A 22,406-nucleotide genomic window follows, 5' to 3' on the forward strand; every position below is an offset into this window, starting at 1 on the left:
ATTTTGTGAAGGATGTTTCTTTGATAATTCTGTCTCATAAATTATTATTATTGTCATTATTACCAATCCTGCCGAATACTTTCTGTTTCACTGCAAGTGTGGAAATTTTTGATAATTCACACATACACATATATATATATATATACTCTTTTACTTGTTTCAGTCATTTGACTGTGGCCATGCTGGAGCACCGCCTTTAGTCGAACAAATCGACCTCGGGACTTATTCTTTGTAAGCCCAGTATTTATTCTATCGGTCACTTTTGCTGAACCGCTAAGTGACGGGGAGGTTAAACACACCAGCATCGGATGTCAAGCAATGCTAGGGGTACAAACACAGACACATACATATATACGACAGGCTTCTTTCAGTTTCCGTTTACAAAATCTACTCACAAGGCATTGGTTGGCCCGGGGCTATAGCAGAAGACACTTGCACAAGATGCCACACAGTGGGACTGAACCCGGGACCATGTGGTTGGTTAGCAAGCTACTTACGACACAGCCACTCCTATATATATATATATTAATTACAGAGGTTTAAAGTTTGATCAGTTTTACCCATTCAGAAAACGGGATTTGGAAGCTGTCCTTTTGTGCGTGACACCACATGAAGTGAACTGAAAACAAACGAAATATTTACGGGATTCTTCTTTACGTACGCCATATGAACACTCGTATTAAGTTGTCCAGAAAGGTCTGAGTGTTGTTTTGAAGCTAAATTTTTCAATGCTTCATTGAATACACCAGAAACGTAACAGAGTTAAAACTTTGGCGTTGCTCGAAGTGGTAGTGCATCTCGTCTTTGTTCCTCACCAAAAATCCGTTTATCTTTCGTTCTGGTTACCCTTTAATGATATTCGAAATGGATAACCAAACATTTTATATTCACTTTGTAATGTTTTTCTTAAAAATAAATAAATGTGAAAATGCTGCAATCACTTTCAAAAACATTTGTAAAGTTTGTGATGATGCTGCAGGTGAATCAACTGTTCGAAGCTGGTTTGCGAAATTCAAAACTGGAGAGTTTAGCTTGGAAGACGACAGTCGCAGTGGAAGATCTTCAAAATTGGATGTGGATGTTTTGAAGGCAAAAATCGAAGAAAACTCCAATATCAAGACTAGAGATCTTGCAGAGGAGTTGAAAGTTCTTCAAAGTATGGCTGATGAACACCTTGTGAAGCTAGGATACATTTCTTGCTATAATGTAATGGGTCCCTCACAAACTCTCAGAAAAGGATTGCTTGGAGCAGTATTCTGTTTGTGATATACAAATTTATATACTTTATACACACTTTTATAGACTTAATACACAGCAATCATAAAATATTCACTCTTATTTTTCATTTCTCCTATAAACAGAAGAAAATTTACACGGTCACAATTTTTTATCTAAAAAACAAAAATTGTATAGTAAATACATTATTCTCTATGTAAAATATAGGGGTCACAATTTCATATGTGTAAAACTTGAACGCAACATGGCATACATTGAAAACCACATCATTGGTAACTTATAAGCCAAGGCAACAAGTCACATTTTAATTTGTAGGAAATATACAAATCTTGTTTAATTAAAATAATTACTTTGCCCTATGCACCCACCAGCACCACCAACTCTCTCTCTTTAATCTTGTGATCAGAACATCACCCATCTGCTACAATCATATTCCTAACTCTCTTCTATACAACTAGCTTTAATTAACTTTTTAAACCATGTAATAAACATTACATTCCTCCTATCACACATCATGCACACTTCTCTATTTGCCTCAATATTCGCCTTATCCTCTCCCTTCTCCTCTAATCAAGTGAAAGTATTACCAACAGGCTAAGTAACGTAACGACAAGCAGAATTATTATAAGATCACCTTTCTCTACTTCTCCCTTGCTTTTCTTCATTCTTCCCTCCTTTCCTCTATTACACTACTTCTCTAACTAACAAAAGCATAACAGCTGAACAAACAAGCTGTTTATTATATATAGATGTATATTATTTCTGTGTGAGGTTTGGACAAAAACATTTGCAGAGTAATTACATAACACATAAGGAGAGTGGAGAAAAAGTTTGATATTATTTATTCAGCATTACATGTGTTTCATTTCCTAATAGGAAATACAAACTTTTACACGTACAGAAAATATTAAAATATTCTCCTATAACAAATTTTTCAAACATACACACAAATGCGTGTGTGTACCCTTGTCCAAATATTATGTGATGCTTGTAAAAGACCATTATACAAATGCAGTTGTTCATTTCCAGTCTTCTTTGTAAAATATTTCCTTGCTTGGAATCAGGTGAGGATTGGAGACAGGAAAGGCATCCAGCTGAAGAAAATCTCCATCAATGAATTCCATCTGATGGACAGAAGCATGGAAAAGTGAACATTAAATGATGATTATCATCATTGTAGTGATATGGTTCCTCTTCTGTATGAATGCGTTTATGTTTTCATAATTGATCATTTTCATAGATTGACTTAGCACAAATATCAAGAGCATTGACAGAGGAGGGTGAATTAATTATACACAGTCATATTGGCGTTAGGAAGGGCATCCAGCTGTAGAAACACTGCCAGATCTGACTGGACTGGTGCAGCTTTCGGGCTCCCCAGACCCCAGTTGAACCGTCCAACCCATGCTAGCATGGAAAGCGGACGTTAAATGATGATGATGATGATATTAATATGAAAAATATTACATCTTTCATATTAATATGACTGCATAATTAATTCACCATTTTCAAAGAATGATTAAGCACTGATATCACAGTGATACGATTTCCCTTGTCTGTCATTATTCCTTTGATTCGTTAATGGATCGTTTCAAGTGAAAGATTTACTATAGATATCCCAGTAATATAGTTTCTATTTTCTGTGGATGTGCTTATGAGATACGAGCTTGTCCTTTTGAGATGTTGTAAACAAATATCAGTGTTACGGATCCACTTCCTAAGGAATGCACTTGTGTTTAACTAAGCAAGGATTTTGTGAGAATTATTTACCACACATATCACAGTGATTAGGATTTTTTTACAGAATGAATAAACTTATGTCTAGTTAAATGCCGACTTTCAGAAAATGATTTACCACAGATATCACAGTGGTAAGGTTTCTCACCTGTATGAATACGTTTATGTTTGGTTAAACTACTATCATCAGAAAATGATTTACCACAGACATTACAGTGATATGGTTTCCCTCCTGTATGAACCTGTTTGTGAGTAGCTAAACTACCTGTTCGACTGAATGATTTATCACAGATATCACAGTGGTATGGTTTCTCACCTGTATGAACACGTTTGTGAGTAGTTAAGCTACTGCCAACAGAGAATGATTTACCACAGATATCACAGTGATATGGTTTCTCCCCCGTGTGAATACGTTTGTGGTCTGTTAAGTGACTGCCATCAGAGAATGATTTACCACAGATATCACAGTGATATGGTTTCTCACCTGTATGAATACGTTTATGTCTGGTTAAACTACTATCATCAGAAAATGATTTACCACAGATATCACAGTGATATGGTTTCTCTCCTGTATGAGTACGTATGTGTCGTGTTAATTGACTGCTACTTAAGAATGATTTACCACAGATATCACAGGTATATGGTTTCTCTCCTGTATGGATACGCGTGTGTTGAGTTAAGCTAACGCTATCAGAGAATGATTTACCACAGATATCACAGTGATATGGTTTCTCTCCTGTATGAATACGTTTGTGCTTAGTTAAGCTACGGCCATCAGAGAATGATTTACCACAGATATTACAGTGATAGGGTTTCTCCCCTGTATGAACCTGTTTGTGAGTAGCTAAACTACCTGTTCGACTGAATGATTTATCACAGATATCACAGTGGTATGGTTTCTCACCTGTATGAACACGTTTGTGAGTAGTTAAGCTACTGCCAACAGAGAATGATTTACCACAGATATCACAGTGATATGGTTTCTCCCCCGTGTGAATACGTTTATGGTCTGTTAAGTGACTGCCATTAGAGAATGATTTACCACAGATATCACAATGGTATGGTTTCTCACCTGTATGAATACGTTTATGTTTGGTTAAACTACTATCATCAGAAAATGATTTACCACAGATATCACAGTGATATGGTTTCTCTCCTATATGAGTACGTATGTGTCGTGTTAATTGACTGCTACTTAAGAATGATTTACCACAGATTTCACAGGTATATGGTTTCTCTCCTGTATGGATACGTGTGTGTTGAGTTAAGCTAACGCTATCAGAGAATGATTTACCACAGATATCACAGCAATATGGTTTCTCTCCTGTATGAATACGTTTGTGTTGAGTTAAGCTATTCCTGTCAGACAATGATTTACCACAGATATCACAGGGATATGGTTTGTCCCCTGCATGAATTTGTTTGTGTTGATTTAATTTACTTTCTTCTAAGAATGACTCTTTGCAAATGTCACAGTCATATGATGATTCTCTTAATTCTTCCGACATCTCTTCAAGAAAAATAAAACTGAACCTTCAAGTTGTACAGATCAACAACTTTTCAAAAATATTTCTCCTCTCACCAAAATTTATGGATATTTTGCTTCTTTTTGCTTTTGTAGTTTATTCCAAACAAATATCACTTCTCTTATATTTCTTCTAAATGTGATCAATGCCAATATTTAAAAATGTTGCAAATACTCTTTGGAAATCTATCAAAGTATATTTAAAAGAGAAAATTATCTTCTGCACATCTCAGACACAGAAGTAAAGAAATGCTTTCTCTCTCAGAGGAAATATTTTACTGTAACTCAGCAATGTTTTATAGAAGCAGGATTATATGTTTGTATCTTTGCAGAGTCTTTCAAACATGATACATATTGATGATTCTTTAAAAGTAAAAAATACTTTTTAGCCAATTTCATGTGATTTTCTGAAAGAAAAGAAAAAAGTAATATAAGACATAGAATATGTTTAAAAGGTAGATATTCAAAAGTGCAAATTTATAACACTTCTATTCTGCTAAATTGTAGAAGTATTAAACTTATCCAATCTCATCATTTTTAAGAAGTTTATATCATAGAGTGGACACATGTGTTATAATAACAACTCCCAGACACACACACCAATATACATGTCAATGACAGTAGATATCTGATGTCTTCACCTTATTTTTTCTATTGTATCAACACAGGTTTGTTTTATAACACAGATATCACTCCTCCTCTGCCTCTTTCTGTATATGCATAAATATACAAATATATATATGTGGTTAGCTTAATGTTAACATTTTGTTGAGCATAAAAGTCAGTAAATAATATTGATGTCTGACTTGCAGCATCAAAATCTTTTGTGGGGAATTTTTGATGTTAAGAAAAATTGTTGGTTGATGAAATTGGTGACAATCCTTCTCCATGGGGCAAATGGAAGAGGCTTCAATGAAGTCTATCCTTCTTTTACGGAAAAACTATAATTTCTTTTCATTGTCATGCACATAGTTTTAAAATTTAACCATTCTTGTTTTTTTCTTTTAATTATAAATTCTTACATGTTATAATTAATGTTTCTCTTCCTTGTTGCTTCAAAACGAAATATTGTTTATCTGGATGAGTGAAAAACATATTCATATTAAATATGTACGCATTACAAAGAAAGAAAAGGATAACTTGCATAATTAATTGAAAATAACATCCAAAAAAGGGTGCAATTCCGCTTTAAACAATATATAGCTCCTTAAATTTTTTTCCCCCATTTTTCTGTGGAATTTTCGGAAAATTTTTCCAAAATTTGTGACCTCCATTATGAAAAAAGGTACTTGTCTATTGTCGTGGTCCCGGTTTCGCACACGCGAATTCGCGCGCGCGCGCCAGACGTAGGTGCAGACTGGAGTCTGGTGCAGCCTTCTGGCTTCCCAGATCCCCGGTCGAACCGTCCAACCCATGCTGGCATGGAGAACGGACGTTAAACGATGATGATGATGAGAAGAAATTAATTCATTAAGTTTACCAAATTATATACGTCTGTAAAAAAAAAAAAAAGTTTCACAAATTATATACGTTCGCGTTTGTGTAAAAAAAATTATTAACCAAGTTTCATAAATTATTTACTTTGTTCAAAAAATATTAATATTAATTAATTTTCAAGAATTATTTAATTTATATAATTAATTCATTAATTTTATTCTGTAAAATAGTAATTAATTCATTTATCTGTAAATCCGCGAGGAAAGCGACTATGTAATTTTTTTGTGTAAAATTGAAAATGTTATATATACACACACACACATATATTTTTAGTGAAATCCAACACCTTTTTATTTGGGGGGGGGTTAACGCGCATGCGCGAATTTTGCACTGCGCAAGTCACCTCGTAGGATCTCGAGCATCGAGCACCTACTTCTGGCGCGCGCGCGCGAATTCGCGTGTGCGAAACCGGGACCACGACAATAGACAAGTACCATGAAAAAAATTGTTTTTTCAATTTTTCCCACTTTCTAAAAAATTGCCACTCTAGAACTATGTTTACTTAAATCCCAACGACGTGTTTATGTGGAGAAGGATACCTTTTCTACTCTAGGCACAAGGCCAGAAATTTTGGGAGAGGGGGCCCAGTGGATTAGATAGACCCCAGTACGCAACTGGTACTAAATTTATCGACCTCGAAAGGATGAAAGGCAAAGTCGACCTCGACGGAATTTGAACTCACGTGCTAACGATTCTACCAGCTCGCCGGTTTTATATGGAGAAAAATACTGAAAAACGTCAGCACATCAGAGTGACAAAGAAACAAGGGAGGTATCAGGTGGTCGTGAGATGTGCGAAAAATAACAGCTAAATTGCTCTTAAAGCACATAGTTTTTGCTTGTTTGTTGAATTCTCGTTTGTAGAATATGTATTTGCAAAGATTTTCTGAAAATTCTGAAAAGAACAAAACAAATCCCAGATATTAATTGTAAGTTGTAATGATGCAGAAGAACCACCAGAAATAAAGACTTCCTATGTCTCAAATAAAAGCCATTTCCTCTCGATACGATATTTGCTTTTCGTTTTAGTATTTCAAGTGCACACTCGTATTTTTATACATTCCCCATTTCTTACTAATTACATCGTAATTTTCCCGCTTTTAACGAAATTGTCAAATTTACACGTTAGAAAGATAAATGTTATCTAAACAAGGGATTGATCCGACGTTTTTACAAATAATTTAGAAAATAACCAAAAGTGCAATGAAATGTCTAAAAGAAAACGACAACACAATGAAAGTATTAAAATTACAGCCTTTCGTATAATTTCGTCTTAGTGAGTTTTTTCTTTTAACTTTCTCAACACATCGAAACAAATAAATGTACATAATACGACACATATATAATAGAAATGTTTAAATAAATACTTACATAGTAATAGATATGGAGAGAAAGAGTGAAGGAGGAAGATGTGAGAACTGGAGTCAGAGTGGACAACGACAGCTTCAAGAGAATTTCTAGATTTCTACAACAAACGTTAATTAATATTTTTCAGGTCCACATAATCATAAATGCTGTATCTGTTTGTTTAGACAGTTAATTACCAATCATTTGTATATATTTGATTGGATTTTCTCTTAAATATCAGTTGTCAAGTGGAACTGATCAAACAATGAAGGTGCGTGAGAAACAAGAACAAGAAATACAATTAATTAGGAAGAGTTTTTACGATGAACAACGGGAACTAACTCCAGTCTTCAAAGAATTGCGGCTCTACTTCGGTAGATTTTGGATTTTGTGAAAGAGATTTCTTCAATATTCGGCTTCATCACTGTTATGTGTAGTTTCCTTCTAATGGGATAGACAACTCAATACGAAGCATAGTTATTCTTTTACGTGTTTATTTACTTTTTCATGTTACAAGAACTGGACTACATTCAGCGCAGCGACACATAACTTTAGACACAGCGTAGTAATACTTATAAAATAGTGCCAAAAGCGGGGACGTATTCCACACACGCACGCCCACGCATATATATAAATGTGTAACATCCCTTCTTCTTGAAAAAAAAGGGGTCTTTTGGCAATGAAGACAAATATAGTAGTCTCGGATCTTTTCTATTCTGAAGCCAGTTTTTTCAAATTTTTCCTACTGAACCAAACAATTTGAAACTTCGTATACTGGTAGAATGTGTCAAAAGTAAACTTAATTGTAAACCAGAATGAAAACGGAATTGTAACTTATTCTGCCTCTGCTTTGTAATCGAGCAGAATTAGTTATTTATCTTTTAATTTAATTTTTTTTTTTGAAAACACTTTATCATGAATAAAAAGAGAAAATATTTTTTCTTTAACAGTATCGAACCGGTGGCAGGATGTTCTTTCTCCATCTGGTGATCTTGTGCTTAGCACCGGTGTCTGTGAGTGGTTGGTGCCCATTGGGATGATGATTCTGTGGGTGTTGTCACTGATGCAGCAGGTGTTGTACACGTTGTCTGCTGATGGGTGGTTGTTACATTTATAATGTGGTGGACCTTTATGCTTAGTCCTTTCATCTCCTATTTATCATGTGAGGATAGTCTGGAAAGAACATCTGCCAATATCAGGTCTTTTCCTGGCTTGTACCTGATATCATAGTCGTATGTTTGAAGCCTTAACAGTAATCTTTGCAGTCTGGCTGGTGCTTTTGTCAGGTTTTTTTCTATGTATTGGTTCTAGCGGGCGATGGTCTGTTTCACTATTGAAATATCTTCCATACAGGTATGTATGGAACTTTTCACATCCATATACTACTGCCAGGAGATCCCTTTCAATATTTGCGTACCTTGTCTCTGTGGGCGAGAGAGCTTTCGAGGCATATGCAATGGATTTACCTTCCTGTATCAGTGCTGCACCAACTCCTCTCATAGAAGCATCGACTTGGAGTGTTACTGGTTTGCGTCTGTCATAGTATTGCAGAGTTGTCTCCTTACTGATGAGCTTTTTGATTGCTTCGAAATCCTGTGTGTGTGAAGCACACCAATCAAACTCTACGTCATCTTTGTTTAGTTCTCGGAGATGCAGTGTGATCGGCCAGCTTGGGTATGAAGGCTCCCATGTAGTGAATGAGTCCCAGGAAGCTCCTGAGTTCCTTCTTGTCTTTAGGTTCTTTAATGTCTCTGATGGCTTCCACTTTAGCGGGGTCTGGTTTCACTCCCTCTGCAGAGTATATAATTCCAAAGAATTTGCACTCCATTTCTCTTATCACACACTTGTCCGCACTGAGTTTGATGCCTGCTTGTCGGGTTTTCTCCATAGCTTCATGTAAATTGAAGTCATGTGTGGTCTCATCCTTGCCATGCACTTGGATGTCATCTGCTATTCCCATTGCTCCCTTGCAGCCTTGGTAGGTCTCATCTATTTGGCGCTGGAAAACATCTTGGCTCATCTTCAATCCAAATGGGAGTCGGTTGAATCGATATCTGCGAAATGGTGTGTTGATGGTAGTGAGCATGGATGACTCTTTGTCCATCTTTACATTCCAGTACCCATTGCTGGCATCCAGTTTGCTGAATAATTTGGATCCAGCCAATGATGGTGTGATTTCTTCAAGGGTTGGAATTGGATGGTACTCTCTTTTTAATGCTTTGTTCAGATCCCTTGGGTCGAGGCATATCCGTAGGGTACCATTGGGTTTTTCCTTGATTACAATTGAATTCACCCAGTCTGTTGGTCGTGTCACTTTGGTGATTATTTCTTTTTTTCCATTCTGTCCAACTCTGTCTTCAGCTTCTCTTTTAGTTCTAGAGGGACGCGGCGAGGTGGGTGAACAATTGGTTTGATATTGGGGTCGACTGTTATATGGTATCGACATTTCACAAAGCACCCGACTGTATTGTCAAAGCATTCAGGGTACATGCTTATCAGTTCCTCTTTGTTTGTTAATGGTGGTCGGTCTTTGATAGGCATATCTCTGTCAATCCTGCTCGGAGTTGCCTTCACTTCACCATTGATTGACACAATATTTAGCTTTTTGCAGGTATTGAGTCCAAGAATTGATTGTTTTTCCTTTGTGTGTCCCTGTGATTGTTGTTTTGCCCAGTTGTGGAATCCTGGTACCTCCGTACGCAGTGAGGATTACATCACTTGGTGTGAGGATTCCTTCTTTGACTTTATCCTCTTGTGTCATGTGTTCTGGGAACATCTTTTTGTGGAGGTTGACAGGCAAGATATCACTCTGGGCTCCAGTGTCAATCTTCAGCCTTAAGTCAATGTTTATTCGTTTCTTGCCAGACTTCTTTTGTATTCTTATTGTTGTGTATGCCTCATTTTTTCTCTGGTCGTCATTTCCCATCTCATGCACATTTATTGTGCCGACTGCCAAAAATTCCTCCTCTGAGGTGTTTTGTTCCTGTAGTTGTGCATGTATATCTCTTTGTCTTCTCTTTGAAAATTGGGGCATGTATTTCTGGGATTTTGTCAACCTACACATTTTTTTCCAGTGGTTAGGTTTTCCACATGCTTTGCAGTGTATACCGAACGCAGGACATTTCTTCCGGTTGTCGAACTCATGCTCTGTACCACAGTACTGGCATGTTCTTTGTTTGCGGGTACGTTTCATCCTGTGCCTAGATACAATATCTACACTGCTGCCTAGTGAGCTTGTTTGTAAGGTAAGTGAGGCCATTTGTTTGGTAGTGGCTTCGAATGCTCTTGCAGTGTCTACTGCTTCTATCAACTGGAGAGCGTCCTTACCTATGAGGGATTTCTGGACTTCTTTATGAGCACACCCCCATATTAATTGATCAACAATTCTTTTGTCCTTATCTTTGAATTTGCATTTTTCGGCAACATTCTTTAGTCTGGACAGGAAATTGTCAATCGTTTCTTGTGGGTCTTATTTTAGGCCCTGGAATTCGTATCTATGAATTCTATGGTGTGATCTGGGCTCTAGGTGCCTTTCAAATTTCTCTAAAAGTGTGTCTGGGTTATTGCAATCCGATTCTGACATGTCCCAGCTATTGAATAAGTCTATGCCTTTTTCTCCCGTCCATAAAAGGATATAGGTTACCTTTTCATCTTCAGTCGTGCCTTTCAGGAAACTTTTGAAAGCTAGTTGAGTTTTGAATTTCTTGAACGCTTCCACGATATCATTGGAGTCCCAGTTCATGATTGGATGTAAATTCATCTGTATGGTGACGGGGGTCGCCATTTTGGATCCTCGTGTATGTATGTCCGAAGACGAAGCGATGTTTTGTTTGTTAATTTCTGGTTCGTTGTCTTTCTGTTTTGTTGTAAAGGCACAGTTTCCGATTAATTATTTACTGCTGCCACCATGTTATGTGTTGTTTCGTTCTAATGGGATAGACAACCAATATGAAGCCATTGTTATCGTTTACGTGTTTATTTACTTTTTCATGTTACAAGAACTGGACTACATTCAGCGCAGCGACACTTAACGATAGATAAAAACATGTGCTTTCTCGCACATAAACACAGTATTCACACATATACAAACACGCGCAGATGCAATTATTGAAGTACTAAATGGCACGTCAAATGATATTTAATCGTGTGGAACATTTTACATGCATATCAATATTCTAAAGTTGGACATACTATCCCTTATCCTAAAGCTGCTTCAGACAATTAGGAAGGGTTCCCGACTTGTTGCACCGTCTGCTTTCAATCTTGGATTGTGATTCGGCTCAGCCCAAACTCTCTCAGATTTTGTCTGCTGCTGCCTACTCCTACAAGGATTGCACCTGTTTTTTGTTCCTGATTTAACTCCGATTTGTCCTAGAGCCCATAGAAGATTGTTTTTAGTCAACCATCCATCATGTCAGCTACCTACGGATCGAAACTGAGATCTGCAGGAAGGGCTTCTCATCAAGATGATGGTCCTACCAACAGTCAGCTCAACGAGCAGTTGCTGTTGCCCAAACAAGAGGTCGAGCACCTAAAGTCTGTTGTTGCTCTCTTACTGAATAAACAGTCTCCTGTTGACGCAGAGTCACCCTTGATTTCTTCCCTGGAGACAACAAAATCGAAGCGGCCAAAGATGGCGAAGGAACCGGCGGTCGTTTCTGCACATGATTGTTCCTGTGCGGATTCTTCCTCATCTGCCTTTTCGGTCCCGGAGGTTCCCCAACCTAATTTGAGGAGCGTAGACTCAAACCCACCTGAGGACCGTTGTTCTCCCCAAAAGAAGAAACGTAGTCAAAACTCCAGTGGGGCAGATTTAGCTATGAAACCTGACCACGATAAACAGTCTCCTGTTGACGCAGAGTCACCCTTGATTTCTTCCCTGGAGACGTCCAAACCGAAGGGAACAAAATCGAAGCGGCCAAAGAAGGCGAAGGAACCGGCGGTCATTTCTGCACATGATCGTTCCTGTGCGGATTCTTCCTCATCTGCCTTTTCGGTCCCGGAGGTTCCCCAACCTAATTTGAGGAGCGTAGACTCAAACCCACCTGAGGACCGTTATTCTCCCCAAAAGAAGAAACGTAGTCAAAACTCCAGTGGGGCAGATTTAGCTATGAAACCTGATCACGATAAAATCTGTTTGGATTCTCCCTCACTTGTCCTTCCCATTAATGCCATTGCTCAACCAATTCTGAACGATCTCGATGTGAGTTCATCTGAGGAGTGGTGCTCCCCCAAACTGAAGAAGAGGCAGTGCAGTTTCAAACCAGGCGGGAAAATTATGACCACTAAACCCATTCCGATCGACCCCACAGGCCGACATAAGTCCGATGGCTATGAAACCACCCTTTCGAAATCTTCCAATGAAGAATCGAATACCGCAGCTCATAGTAGAGAACATTTTGCCCACTCAAGATCAGCAATAATTTATGGTAAAGCTGAATCCACCTGTGATACAGGCATAAACCGCCTAAAAGATGACATTAATTTTGTTTCCATTTTAGTTGGAAAATTGTTCTCTGTGAACGAAAATGTCAGTGTCCATAAGGTCGCTCGGCTAGGAAGATTCCAAGCGAACCCAACCTCAGATACTAGACCACGCCCAATAAGGGTAATCTTCTCCTCCGATCGGGAGGCTTCAGTCTTTCTGAACAGAGCTCAGACACATGCCTGGGAGGACCCCAATATGGGTTTTCGCGAGGAATACTCACTAAGAGAGAGAATTCGCCGGAGAAACCTAATATCCGAACTAAAGATGAGGAAACAAATGCGAGAGAAGGGTTTACGAATCCAAGATGGACAGATAATCAAGTCCTACCTCTGGTCCCATGCTGTAGTGCTGACAGGGAAAGTGATGTGAGGGCAAATCGAAGTGAAGTCAATACCCCCATCAACGATGCTATCTCTGATACCCCTTATTCTGCTTGTTCCCCAACTCCCGCCCCTCAGACTTCACAGCTCAGCATCGTCTACACCAACTCGTGCTCCTTATTCCCAAAGTTAAGTGAACTATTTACACTGGCCATACGTGACTCCCCTGATGTGATAGCAATCACCGAGACTTGGCTGACTCCAGCAGTAAAGGACTCAGAAATCCACCTGCAGGGCTACGTCGTTTTCAGATGTGACAGAGGAAAAAGGCGAGGTGGAGGTGTTGCTGTGTATGTTAAGTCTGAGCACAAACCGTCCAGCGGTATTCTACCCACTAATGCTCAACCTACAACAAAATTCGATGCCGTCTATTGCAAGCTGAGCCTATCTGAGTTTTGCCTGCCCGTGTTGGCTGTCTACAGGCCGCCTCTTGCCGACCCCCAGGACGATGCTCATTTACTCGAAGCGATAAGATTCGTTTCAGCTTCGCATGACTGTTTGGTACTAGGAGACTTCAACGCTCCCACGATCGATTGGCCCGCATCAATTTGTACAACATCTTCCCGTTTCGGCCAGGCCCTTCTTGACGTGACTGAAGACTGTTTTCTATCGCAACATGTTGAATATCCGACAAGGCATCGGTCTGGGCAGCAGCCATCTATGCTAGATCTGGTATTCTCCCGCTATCCAAGATCAGTGTCAGACGTATCTGTGTGCACCCCTCTTGCCAAGAGTGATCATGCGGTCCTGAAGTTCGTCATGCACACAACTTTTTCTACGCCCACGACTACTTCGCTGCCACGTAGAGTCTTCTCTGCAATTAATCTTGAAATTCTAACTGAGGCTTCCGCGCTTCTGGACTGGCGATCCCTGATGACGTTGTCCTCTGTTGACGAACTATGGTCATCCCTCAAAGCATATGTAATCTGTTTGACTGACCAGGCAGTTCCCGTTGGGCTTCCCAAGAAGAAGAAACACAAGCCCTGGGTGACGAAGAAGGTTAAACAAGAACGTCGACTCAGAGATATTGCTTGGGCTGAATTCAAAAATCTGGATTCGACTGCAGCTTTTGAGGTGTACAAAACTCAACGAGACCGAGCCGTGAAAATTGAAAAGAAAGAACGCTTCAGTTATGAATACAAAATCGCGGCAAATGCCAGTAGCAATCCAAAAACCTTCTTTGCCCATGTCCAGCGGTATTCCCACTTGAACAACCAGATTGCAATGTTGGTAGACTCAACAGGCGTATCGATTGAGGACCCTTATCAACAGTCAATTATTTGCCGAGGCTTTTTCAACTATTTTCAAACAAGATGATGGTCGTGAACCCCCTCCATTTGATAGATCGGTACCTCCAATGCTTCGATTGGTCATCACGCGGGACGAAGTCAAACGTGTTATTCAAGGCCTCGATGTCAACAAGGGTCACGGCCCTGACGGCATACACCCACGGGTTATCAAAGCGTTGGCTCCGGTCATCTGCGAGCCCTTAACACGACTATTCAATATGTCATTGGCGACGGGTGTTATACCTGCAGACTGGAGAACAGCGATAATCTGCCCAATTTTCAAGAAAGGGAGCCGCGAAGACCCGCTTAACTACCGACCGGTTTCCCTTACATCAATAATCAGCAAGATGTTCGAAACCATCCTTAAGAAAAGTATGATGCTCCACCTCCTAAACACAGCCTCTATCTCTGATTCCCAACACGGCTTCGTGCCGAAGAGATCATGCTTGACCAACTTACTAGTAATGGAAGAATTGGTGACGCGCATTCTCGATGATAGTGATGCTGTTGACATCGTTTTATTGGACTTTGCCAAAGCTTTTGACTCGGTAAACCACCGCCTATTACTTGTCAAGCTTCAAGCATATAGTTTCCATCCGGATATTATACGATGGGTTGGTGCCTTCCTCTCAGATCGCTCCTTCCAAGTCCAAGTTAATGGTTCGCAGTCTGACGTCTCCAGTGCGAGCAGTGGCGTGCCTCAAGGTTCAGTGCTTGGGCCCTTGTTGTTCTTAGTCTTCATAAATGACTTGCCCGACGACCTCACGCAACACACCCTTCTATTTGCCGACGATATCAAACTGGTCGCTCCTCACGGTAATATAGAGGATCTTCGTCGATGCCTCCACCAAATTTGGAAGTGGTCTAACGATTGGGACCTGTGTCTGAACGTGTCAAAGTGCTGTCATCTGCCTGTCGGCTCTACTCCTGCAACTCAACTTGATTTCGAGCCGGGTCGTCTGCTGCTGGAGAGGACCGATCAGGTAAAGGACCTGGGTATCTTGGTGGATTCCTCCTTTTCGCCTTCGGCCCAGTGCGTCCATGCTGCCAACAAAGCACGCGGAATTCTGTTCTTGATTCGACGGTCATTCGGAATGCTCACAGCAGCCATATTCCTACCACTCTATGTCACGCTGGTGAGACCCATATTGGAGTATGGGATTCAAGCCTCTTCTCCTTATCTCCTCAAAGACATACAGCATCTCGAAAGAGTCCAGAAGCTGGCTACCCGCATGGTTCATGGTCTCAAAAATTTGTCCTACAAAGAAAGGCTGAGGACGCTCGACCTTTATTCTCTTGAAAAACGCCGCCGGCGTGGCGATCTCATTCTCGCCCACAACATCATAAGCGGAAAGTGTAACCTCTCGAAAGAGCTGTTCTTCACTCCTGCTCCAGAGCGTCGGCTGCGGGGTCATTCCGAAAAGCTCTACCTGTGACGATTTCATCTCAATTGAAGGAGAGGAGCTTTCTCCGTCCGGGTTGCAGATCCGTGGAACAAGCTGCCAGACGACCGCTTTGTTCAAAGCCTCCCTGGACCTCAAGTGGCCTGAACTCTTTACATGAACACCACCCTGTACTCAACTCCATGTCCCCCTACATGGCCTTGCTATTTGCTTTTGAGCCAAATTAACTAACTAACTAACTTATATAACTTTAGACACAGCGTAGTAATACTTATAAAATAATACCAAAAGCGGGGACGCATTCCAAACACGCACGCGGCTCTACTTTATAGATTTGGTATTTTGTGAAAGAGATTTCTTCAATATTCGGCTTCATCACAATTATTATTATCACCAACCCTTTTCCGTTTTGCGGCCACATGTGGAAATGTTCGAGTGTAGTGAAAATTTCCGTATTTGAGGTATCCCTAAATTTTTCCACGCTGAATTCCATCAGTTAATTTGCTTCTTCCACAAAAGAATTTTTTAAAAAGTTACTGTGGTTTAAAGTTTGATCATTCTTTCCCATTTAGAAAACAATATTTGGAAGCTGTTCAAGTAAAAAAAGTGGGGAGAAATATCAAATTATTGTGATTTTGTACTTTTTACCCGGTAATTTATACAATTCTGCAAATACGTGATAGAAAAACCTTTGTTCAATTAAAAATCAAATTACTTTTAACTATGCACTGTTTATCACCATTTCCTCCACCACAACCATCATCTCTCTCTCTCTCTTTGTGCCTCAAATCTCACCATCAGAACATCACCACTCTGCTAAAATTATATTGCTAACTTCTCTATATCATCAACTTCAACTAATTTTTTCAACCATGTAATAAATATTATGTTCCCCTCTATCACATATCATGTACGCTTCTCTCTGTCCCTCTTTTTGTCTTACTCTTTGCTTTAATATATGGGTGCTTGAAACTCTCAGAAAAGAATTGCTGGGACCAGTATTCCGTTTGGGATATGCTTTTGAATTGGCAAGAAAGCATGCCCTTTTTTGGAAACGAATTGTGACTGGAGATGAAAAATGGATTGTATGTTTAATGTTGTGCAAAACTGATCCTGGAGTTTGCAGAAATATCCCCCAAGCAACCAAAGATGAATATCCATGGCAACACACCTGTGCTTTGTGTTTGGTGGGATCATAAAGGCATTGTTTATTATGACCTTCTCCCATAAAACCAGACCATTAATTCTGATGTGTTCTGTCATCAACTGGCTAATTTGAACCAAAATATATCAAAGAACTGCGGCTGGAGATTACCAACAGAAAAGCATTAGTCTTCCAACAAGACAATGCCCGACCATTGTCAAAAAGAAAGGATTCACCCTATCTCCCTCATATTCCTTATAGTCTTCATTGTTATCATTTTTATGTCGTATGTTTTTTAAACCAATATTCTTCACCAGATGTATTCTTAATTGAATTCTTCTCTTTTTGCTTTGCATCTTGTTCAGATTTAAGTCTTTAATTTTATAAATATATATTTATATAATCTTTTAGCTGTTTATCCATTATCCAAAAACAAAAGGTCCCGGTCACTAGTCATGGCCTCGCTGTCTAGTGAGGCAATGTATTGGGTTATTCCTGAATCCAAAACACTCTAAAGTGGAGCCTATATTGTGTCTGCATCAAAAGATAGTCGCTCATCTGCTATTCACTGAAAACTGAAGGAAATTGGAATACGGTAATTACTTTATACACTTTATGCACAATTTTATAGACACAGCACTCATAAAATAAATATTCGCTTATATTTTTCCAGTTTTCTCATGAACAGAAAAAAATTACATTTTAAAATTTACATGGGCACAATTTCTTATCTAAAACACAAGAAGTGTATACTAAAAAAATTACCTTATATGTAAAATATAGGGGTCACAATTTAATGTAACATAGCTTACTCTGAAATCCACATCAGTGGTAACTTGTAAGCCAAGGTGATGGGTCAGAGAGCCAATACACATTTCAATTTGTGGGTGTTGTAAAAGAACTTTGTTCAAGTAAAAAAAGTGGGGAGAAATATCAAATTATTGTGATTTTGTACTTTTTACCCGGTAATTTATACAATTCTGCAAATACGTGATAGAAAAACCTTTGTTCAATTAAAAATCAAATTACTTTTAACTATGCACTGTTTATCACCATTTCCTCCACCACAACCATCATCTCTCTCTCTCTCTTTGTGCCTCAAATCTCACCATCAGAACATCACCACTCTGCTAAAATTATATTGCTAACTTCTCTATATCATCAACTTCAACTAATTTTTTCAACCATGTAATAAATATTATGTTCCCCTCTATCACATATCATGTACGCTTCTCTCTGTCCCTCTTTTTGTCTTACTCTTTGCTTTAATATATGGGTGCTTGAAACTCTCAGAAAAGAATTGCTGGGACCAGTATTCCGTTTGGGATATGCTTTTGAATTGGCAAGAAAGCATGCCCTTTTTTGGAAACGAATTGTGACTGGAGATGAAAAATGGATTGTATGTTTAATGTTGTGCAAAACTGATCCTGGAGTTTGCAGAAATATCCCCCAAGCAACCAAAGATGAATATCCATGGCAACACACCTGTGCTTTGTGTTTGGTGGGATCATAAAGGCATTGTTTATTATGACCTTCTCCCATAAAACCAGACCATTAATTCTGATGTGTTCTGTCATCAACTGGCTAATTTGAACCAAAATATATCAAAGAACTGCGGCTGGAGATTACCAACAGAAAAGCATTAGTCTTCCAACAAGACAATGCCCGACCATTGTCAAAAAGAAAGGATTCACCCTATCTCCCTCATATTCCTTATAGTCTTCATTGTTATCATTTTTATGTCGTATGTTTTTTAAACCAATATTCTGTCACCAGATGTATTCTTAATTGAATTCTTCTCTTTTTGCTTTGCATCTTGTTCAGATTTAAGTCTTTAATTTTATAAATATATATTTATATAATCTTTTAGCTGTTTATCCATTATCCAAAAACAAAAGGTCCCGGTCACTAGTCATGGCCTCGCTGTCTAGTGAGGCAATGTATTGGGTTATTCCTGAATCCAAAACACTCTAAAGTGGAGCCTATATTGTGTCTGCATCAAAAGATAGTCGCTCATCTGCTATTCACTGAAAACTGAAGGAAATTGGAATACGGTAATTACTTTATACACTTTATGCACAATTTTATAGACACAGCACTCATAAAATAAATATTCGCTTATATTTTTCCAGTTTTCTCATGAACAGAAAAAAATTACATTTTAAAATTTACATGGGCACAATTTCTTATCTAAAACACAAGAAGTGTATACTAAAAAAATTACCTTATATGTAAAATATAGGGGTCACAATTTAATGTAACATAGCTTACTCTGAAATCCACATCAGTGGTAACTTGTAAGCCAAGGTGATGGGTCAGAGAGCCAATACACATTTCAATTTGTGGGTGTTGTAAAAGAACTTTGTTCAAGTAAAAAAATAATATTACTTTTCACTTTGTATTCACCATCATCTGTCTCTCTTTACCTTTCTTTAATCTCTCCATCAGAACATCACCCACCTTCTAAAATTATATTCCTAACTCTCCTCTATATCTCAACCTTCAACTAAATATGTCCCCCTATCACGTCATGCACGCTTCTCTCTCTTCCCGTCCCACTCATGGCCTTATCCTTTCTCTCCAATCACATGAAAGTGTTACTGATGACCTAAGTAACGTAATGACAAGCAGAATTATTATAAGACTACCTTCCTTTACTTTTCCCTCCCTCTCACTACTCTAACTAACATAAATACACCAGTTGAACAAACAAGCTTCTGATTACATATATACACGTACATTATTTTTGTGGGAGGTTTGGATAATATTTTTTGCAAGGTAATTACAAATCACATAAGGAGACCAGAGAAAAGTTTGATATTATTTATTCAGCATTACATGTGTTTCATTTCCTAATAGGAATTATAAACTTTTAGATGTGTAGAAAACATGTAACATTTATTTCCCATGAGAAATTCTTGAGACACACAACAGTTTATGTGAGTGTGTGTGTATTTGCCCTTGTCCAGATATTATGTGATGTTTGTAACGGGCCATCATGACCGTCATACTTGTGCAGTTGTTCACTTCCAGTCCTCTGCGTAAAATATGTCTCACCATGGAAAGTATTTCCTTGCTTGGAAACAGGTGAGGATTGGTCATAAGAAAGGTACCCAGATGTAGAAAATCTGCATCAATGAATTCCATCTGATCCACAGAAGCATGAATAGGAGAATGTTCAATGATGAGGATCATCATCATCATGGTTCCTCTTCTGTATCAATGTATTTACATTTCAATAATTGATCCATTTTCATAGATTGATTTAGCACAAATAGCTTAAGTTACAGTTATATCTTTCATATTAATAGGACTGTGTACAAACAATTCACCATTTTGAAAGAATGATTCAGGTTTAACATCACAGTGATATGTTTTCCTTCCTCGGTCAATGCTCGGTTTTGATTCAATAATGGATGATTTCATGTCAAAGATTTACTATAGATGTCACATTCATATAGTTTCTATATTCTGTGGCTGTCTTTATGAGATACGTCCTTTGTCCTTCTGAGGAAATGTTATACAACAAATATCACTGTGTTATGGACCCATTTCATAAGGAAAGACTTCTGTTTAAATCAGGAATGATTTTGTGTAAATGATTTGCCACAGATATCACTGTGAATTGAATTTTCTTGAGTGTGAATGCATTTGTGTATAGTTAAGTGACTGTTTCCAGAGAACGTCTCACCACATATATCACAGGGGTATGGTTTTTACCCTGTATGAATACATTTGTGTTGAGTTAAGCCACTATTCTGAGAGAATGATTTACCACAGATATTACAAGGTTATCGTTCCGCCCCTGTATGAATACGCTTGTGGTTAGATAAGCTACTGCTATGAGAGAATGATTTACCACAGATATCACAGGTATATGGTTCCTACCCTGTATGAATACGCTTGTGTTTAGCTAAGCTGCTGCTTTCAGAGAATGATCTTCCACAGATATCACAGTGATATGGTTTCTCCCCTGTATGAACCCATTTGTGAGTAGTTATGCTACCACTATGAGAGAATGATTTACCACAGATATCACAGGAATATGGTTTCTCTCCTGTATGGGTACGTGTGTGTTGAGTTAAGCTACTGCCATGAGAGAATGATTTACCACAGATATCACAGTGGTATGGTTTCTCCCCTGTATGAATACGTTTGTGCTTAGTTAAGCTATTGCTTTGAGAGAATGATTTACCACAGATATCACATTTGTATGGTTGTTCCCCTGTATGAATCCGTTTGTGTTGATTGAATTTACTTTCTTCTAAGAATGACTCTTTGCAGATGTCACAGTCATATGATGATTTTCTTAATTCTTCCGACATCTCTTCAAGAAAAATAAAACTGAACATTCAAGTTGTACAGATTAACAACTTTTCAAAAATATTTCTTTTCTCACCAAAATATATGGATAGTTTGCTTCTTTTTGTTTTTATAGTTTATTCCAAACAAATATCACTTCTCTTATATTTCTTCTAAACATGATCAATGCCAATATTCAAAATTGCTGCAAATACTCTTTGTAAATCTATCAAAGTATATTTAAAAAAGAAAATTATCTCTTGCACATTTCAGACACAGAAGTAAAGAAATGCTTTCTCTCTCAGAGGAAATATTTTACTGTAACTCAGCAATGTTTTATAGAAGCAGGATTATACGTTTGTAGAATATCTTTGCAGAGTCTTTCAAACATGATACATATTGATGATTCTTTAAAAGTAAAAAATACTTTTTTGCCAAATTCATATGATTTTCTGAAAGAATACGAAAATAATATAAGACATCAAGTATGTTTAAAAGGCAGATATTCTAAAGTGCAAATTTAAGACATTTCTGTTTTCATAAATTGTAGAAGTAATTCTTTATCTGAACCATTAAATTTATCCAATTTCTGCATTACCAAAATGTTTATATCATAGAGTAGACACATCTATTATAATACCAACTCCTGGAATATAAAGTCTGTCATAGACACACTTCCACACACACCCCAATATACATATAAATGACACTAGATTTCTGATGTTTTCATTGCAGTCTTGTATCTTTGTTTGCTAAAACAGATATCGCTCTTTCTCTACCTTCATCATCATCGTTTAACATTTGCTTTCCACACTGGCATGGGTTGTGAGGTTTGACTGAGGACTGGCAAGCCATGAGGCTGAACAAGGTTTCAATCTTATCAGGCAAGATTTCTACAGCTGGATGCTGTTTGAGCATGTAGCGGTTGCCTCTTATATGTGCCACGGAGCCAGTCAGGTAGCATTGGCATCGACCATGCTTGAAAGGAGCTTTGTATGTGTCACCAGCATGGGTGCAAGTCAGGCAGCACTAGCATCAATCATGCTCGAATGGTACTTT

The 22,406-nt window shown here is 38.4% G+C and overlaps 2 protein-coding genes across 2 annotated transcripts; one reads left to right on the forward strand and one right to left on the reverse strand.

Moving 5' to 3' along the window:
• Positions 1–864: 864 nt before the first annotated feature.
• Positions 865–1,266, forward strand: LOC115225625 (histone-lysine N-methyltransferase SETMAR-like). Its single transcript, XM_029796543.1, has one exon. It carries the CDS (start codon positions 865–867, stop codon positions 1,264–1,266), a length of 402 nt encoding a protein of 133 aa, XP_029652403.1.
• Positions 1,267–2,007: 741 nt separating this feature from the next.
• Positions 2,008–4,481, reverse strand: LOC115225626 (zinc finger protein 708-like). Its single transcript, XM_036514489.1, has 3 exons — positions 4,448–4,481; positions 3,596–4,381; positions 2,008–3,343 (listed from the first exon to the last, which is right to left on the reverse strand). The coding sequence occupies exons 1-3, from the start codon at positions 4,479–4,481 to the stop codon at positions 3,024–3,026; spliced, it is 1,140 nt and encodes a 379-aa protein (XP_036370382.1). The 3' UTR covers positions 2,008–3,023.
• Positions 4,482–22,406: the final 17,925 nt, after the last annotated feature.

This window comes from Octopus sinensis, linkage group LG28 (genome assembly GCF_006345805.1).
Source record: "Octopus sinensis linkage group LG28, ASM634580v1, whole genome shotgun sequence".
NCBI lineage: Eukaryota > Metazoa > Mollusca > Cephalopoda > Octopoda > Octopodidae > Octopus > Octopus sinensis.

Bases quoted from the DNA above. Each gene is read 5' to 3' on its own strand.
- LOC115225626 (XM_036514489.1), bottom strand. From the start codon at position 4,481: ATGTCGGAAGAATTAAGAGAATCATCATATGACT. The intron at 4,382-4,447 runs GTGACATTTGCA...AAATTCATGCAG, and splicing joins AAGAGAATCATCATATGACT to GGGACAAACCATATCCCTGT. The intron at 3,344-3,595 runs GTAAATCATTCT...GTGATATCTGTG, and splicing joins ATATACCTGTGATATCTGTG to GTAAATCATTCTCTGTTGGC.
- LOC115225625 (XM_029796543.1), top strand. From the start codon at position 865: ATGGATAACCAAACATTTTATATTCACTTTGTAATGTTTTTCTTAAAA.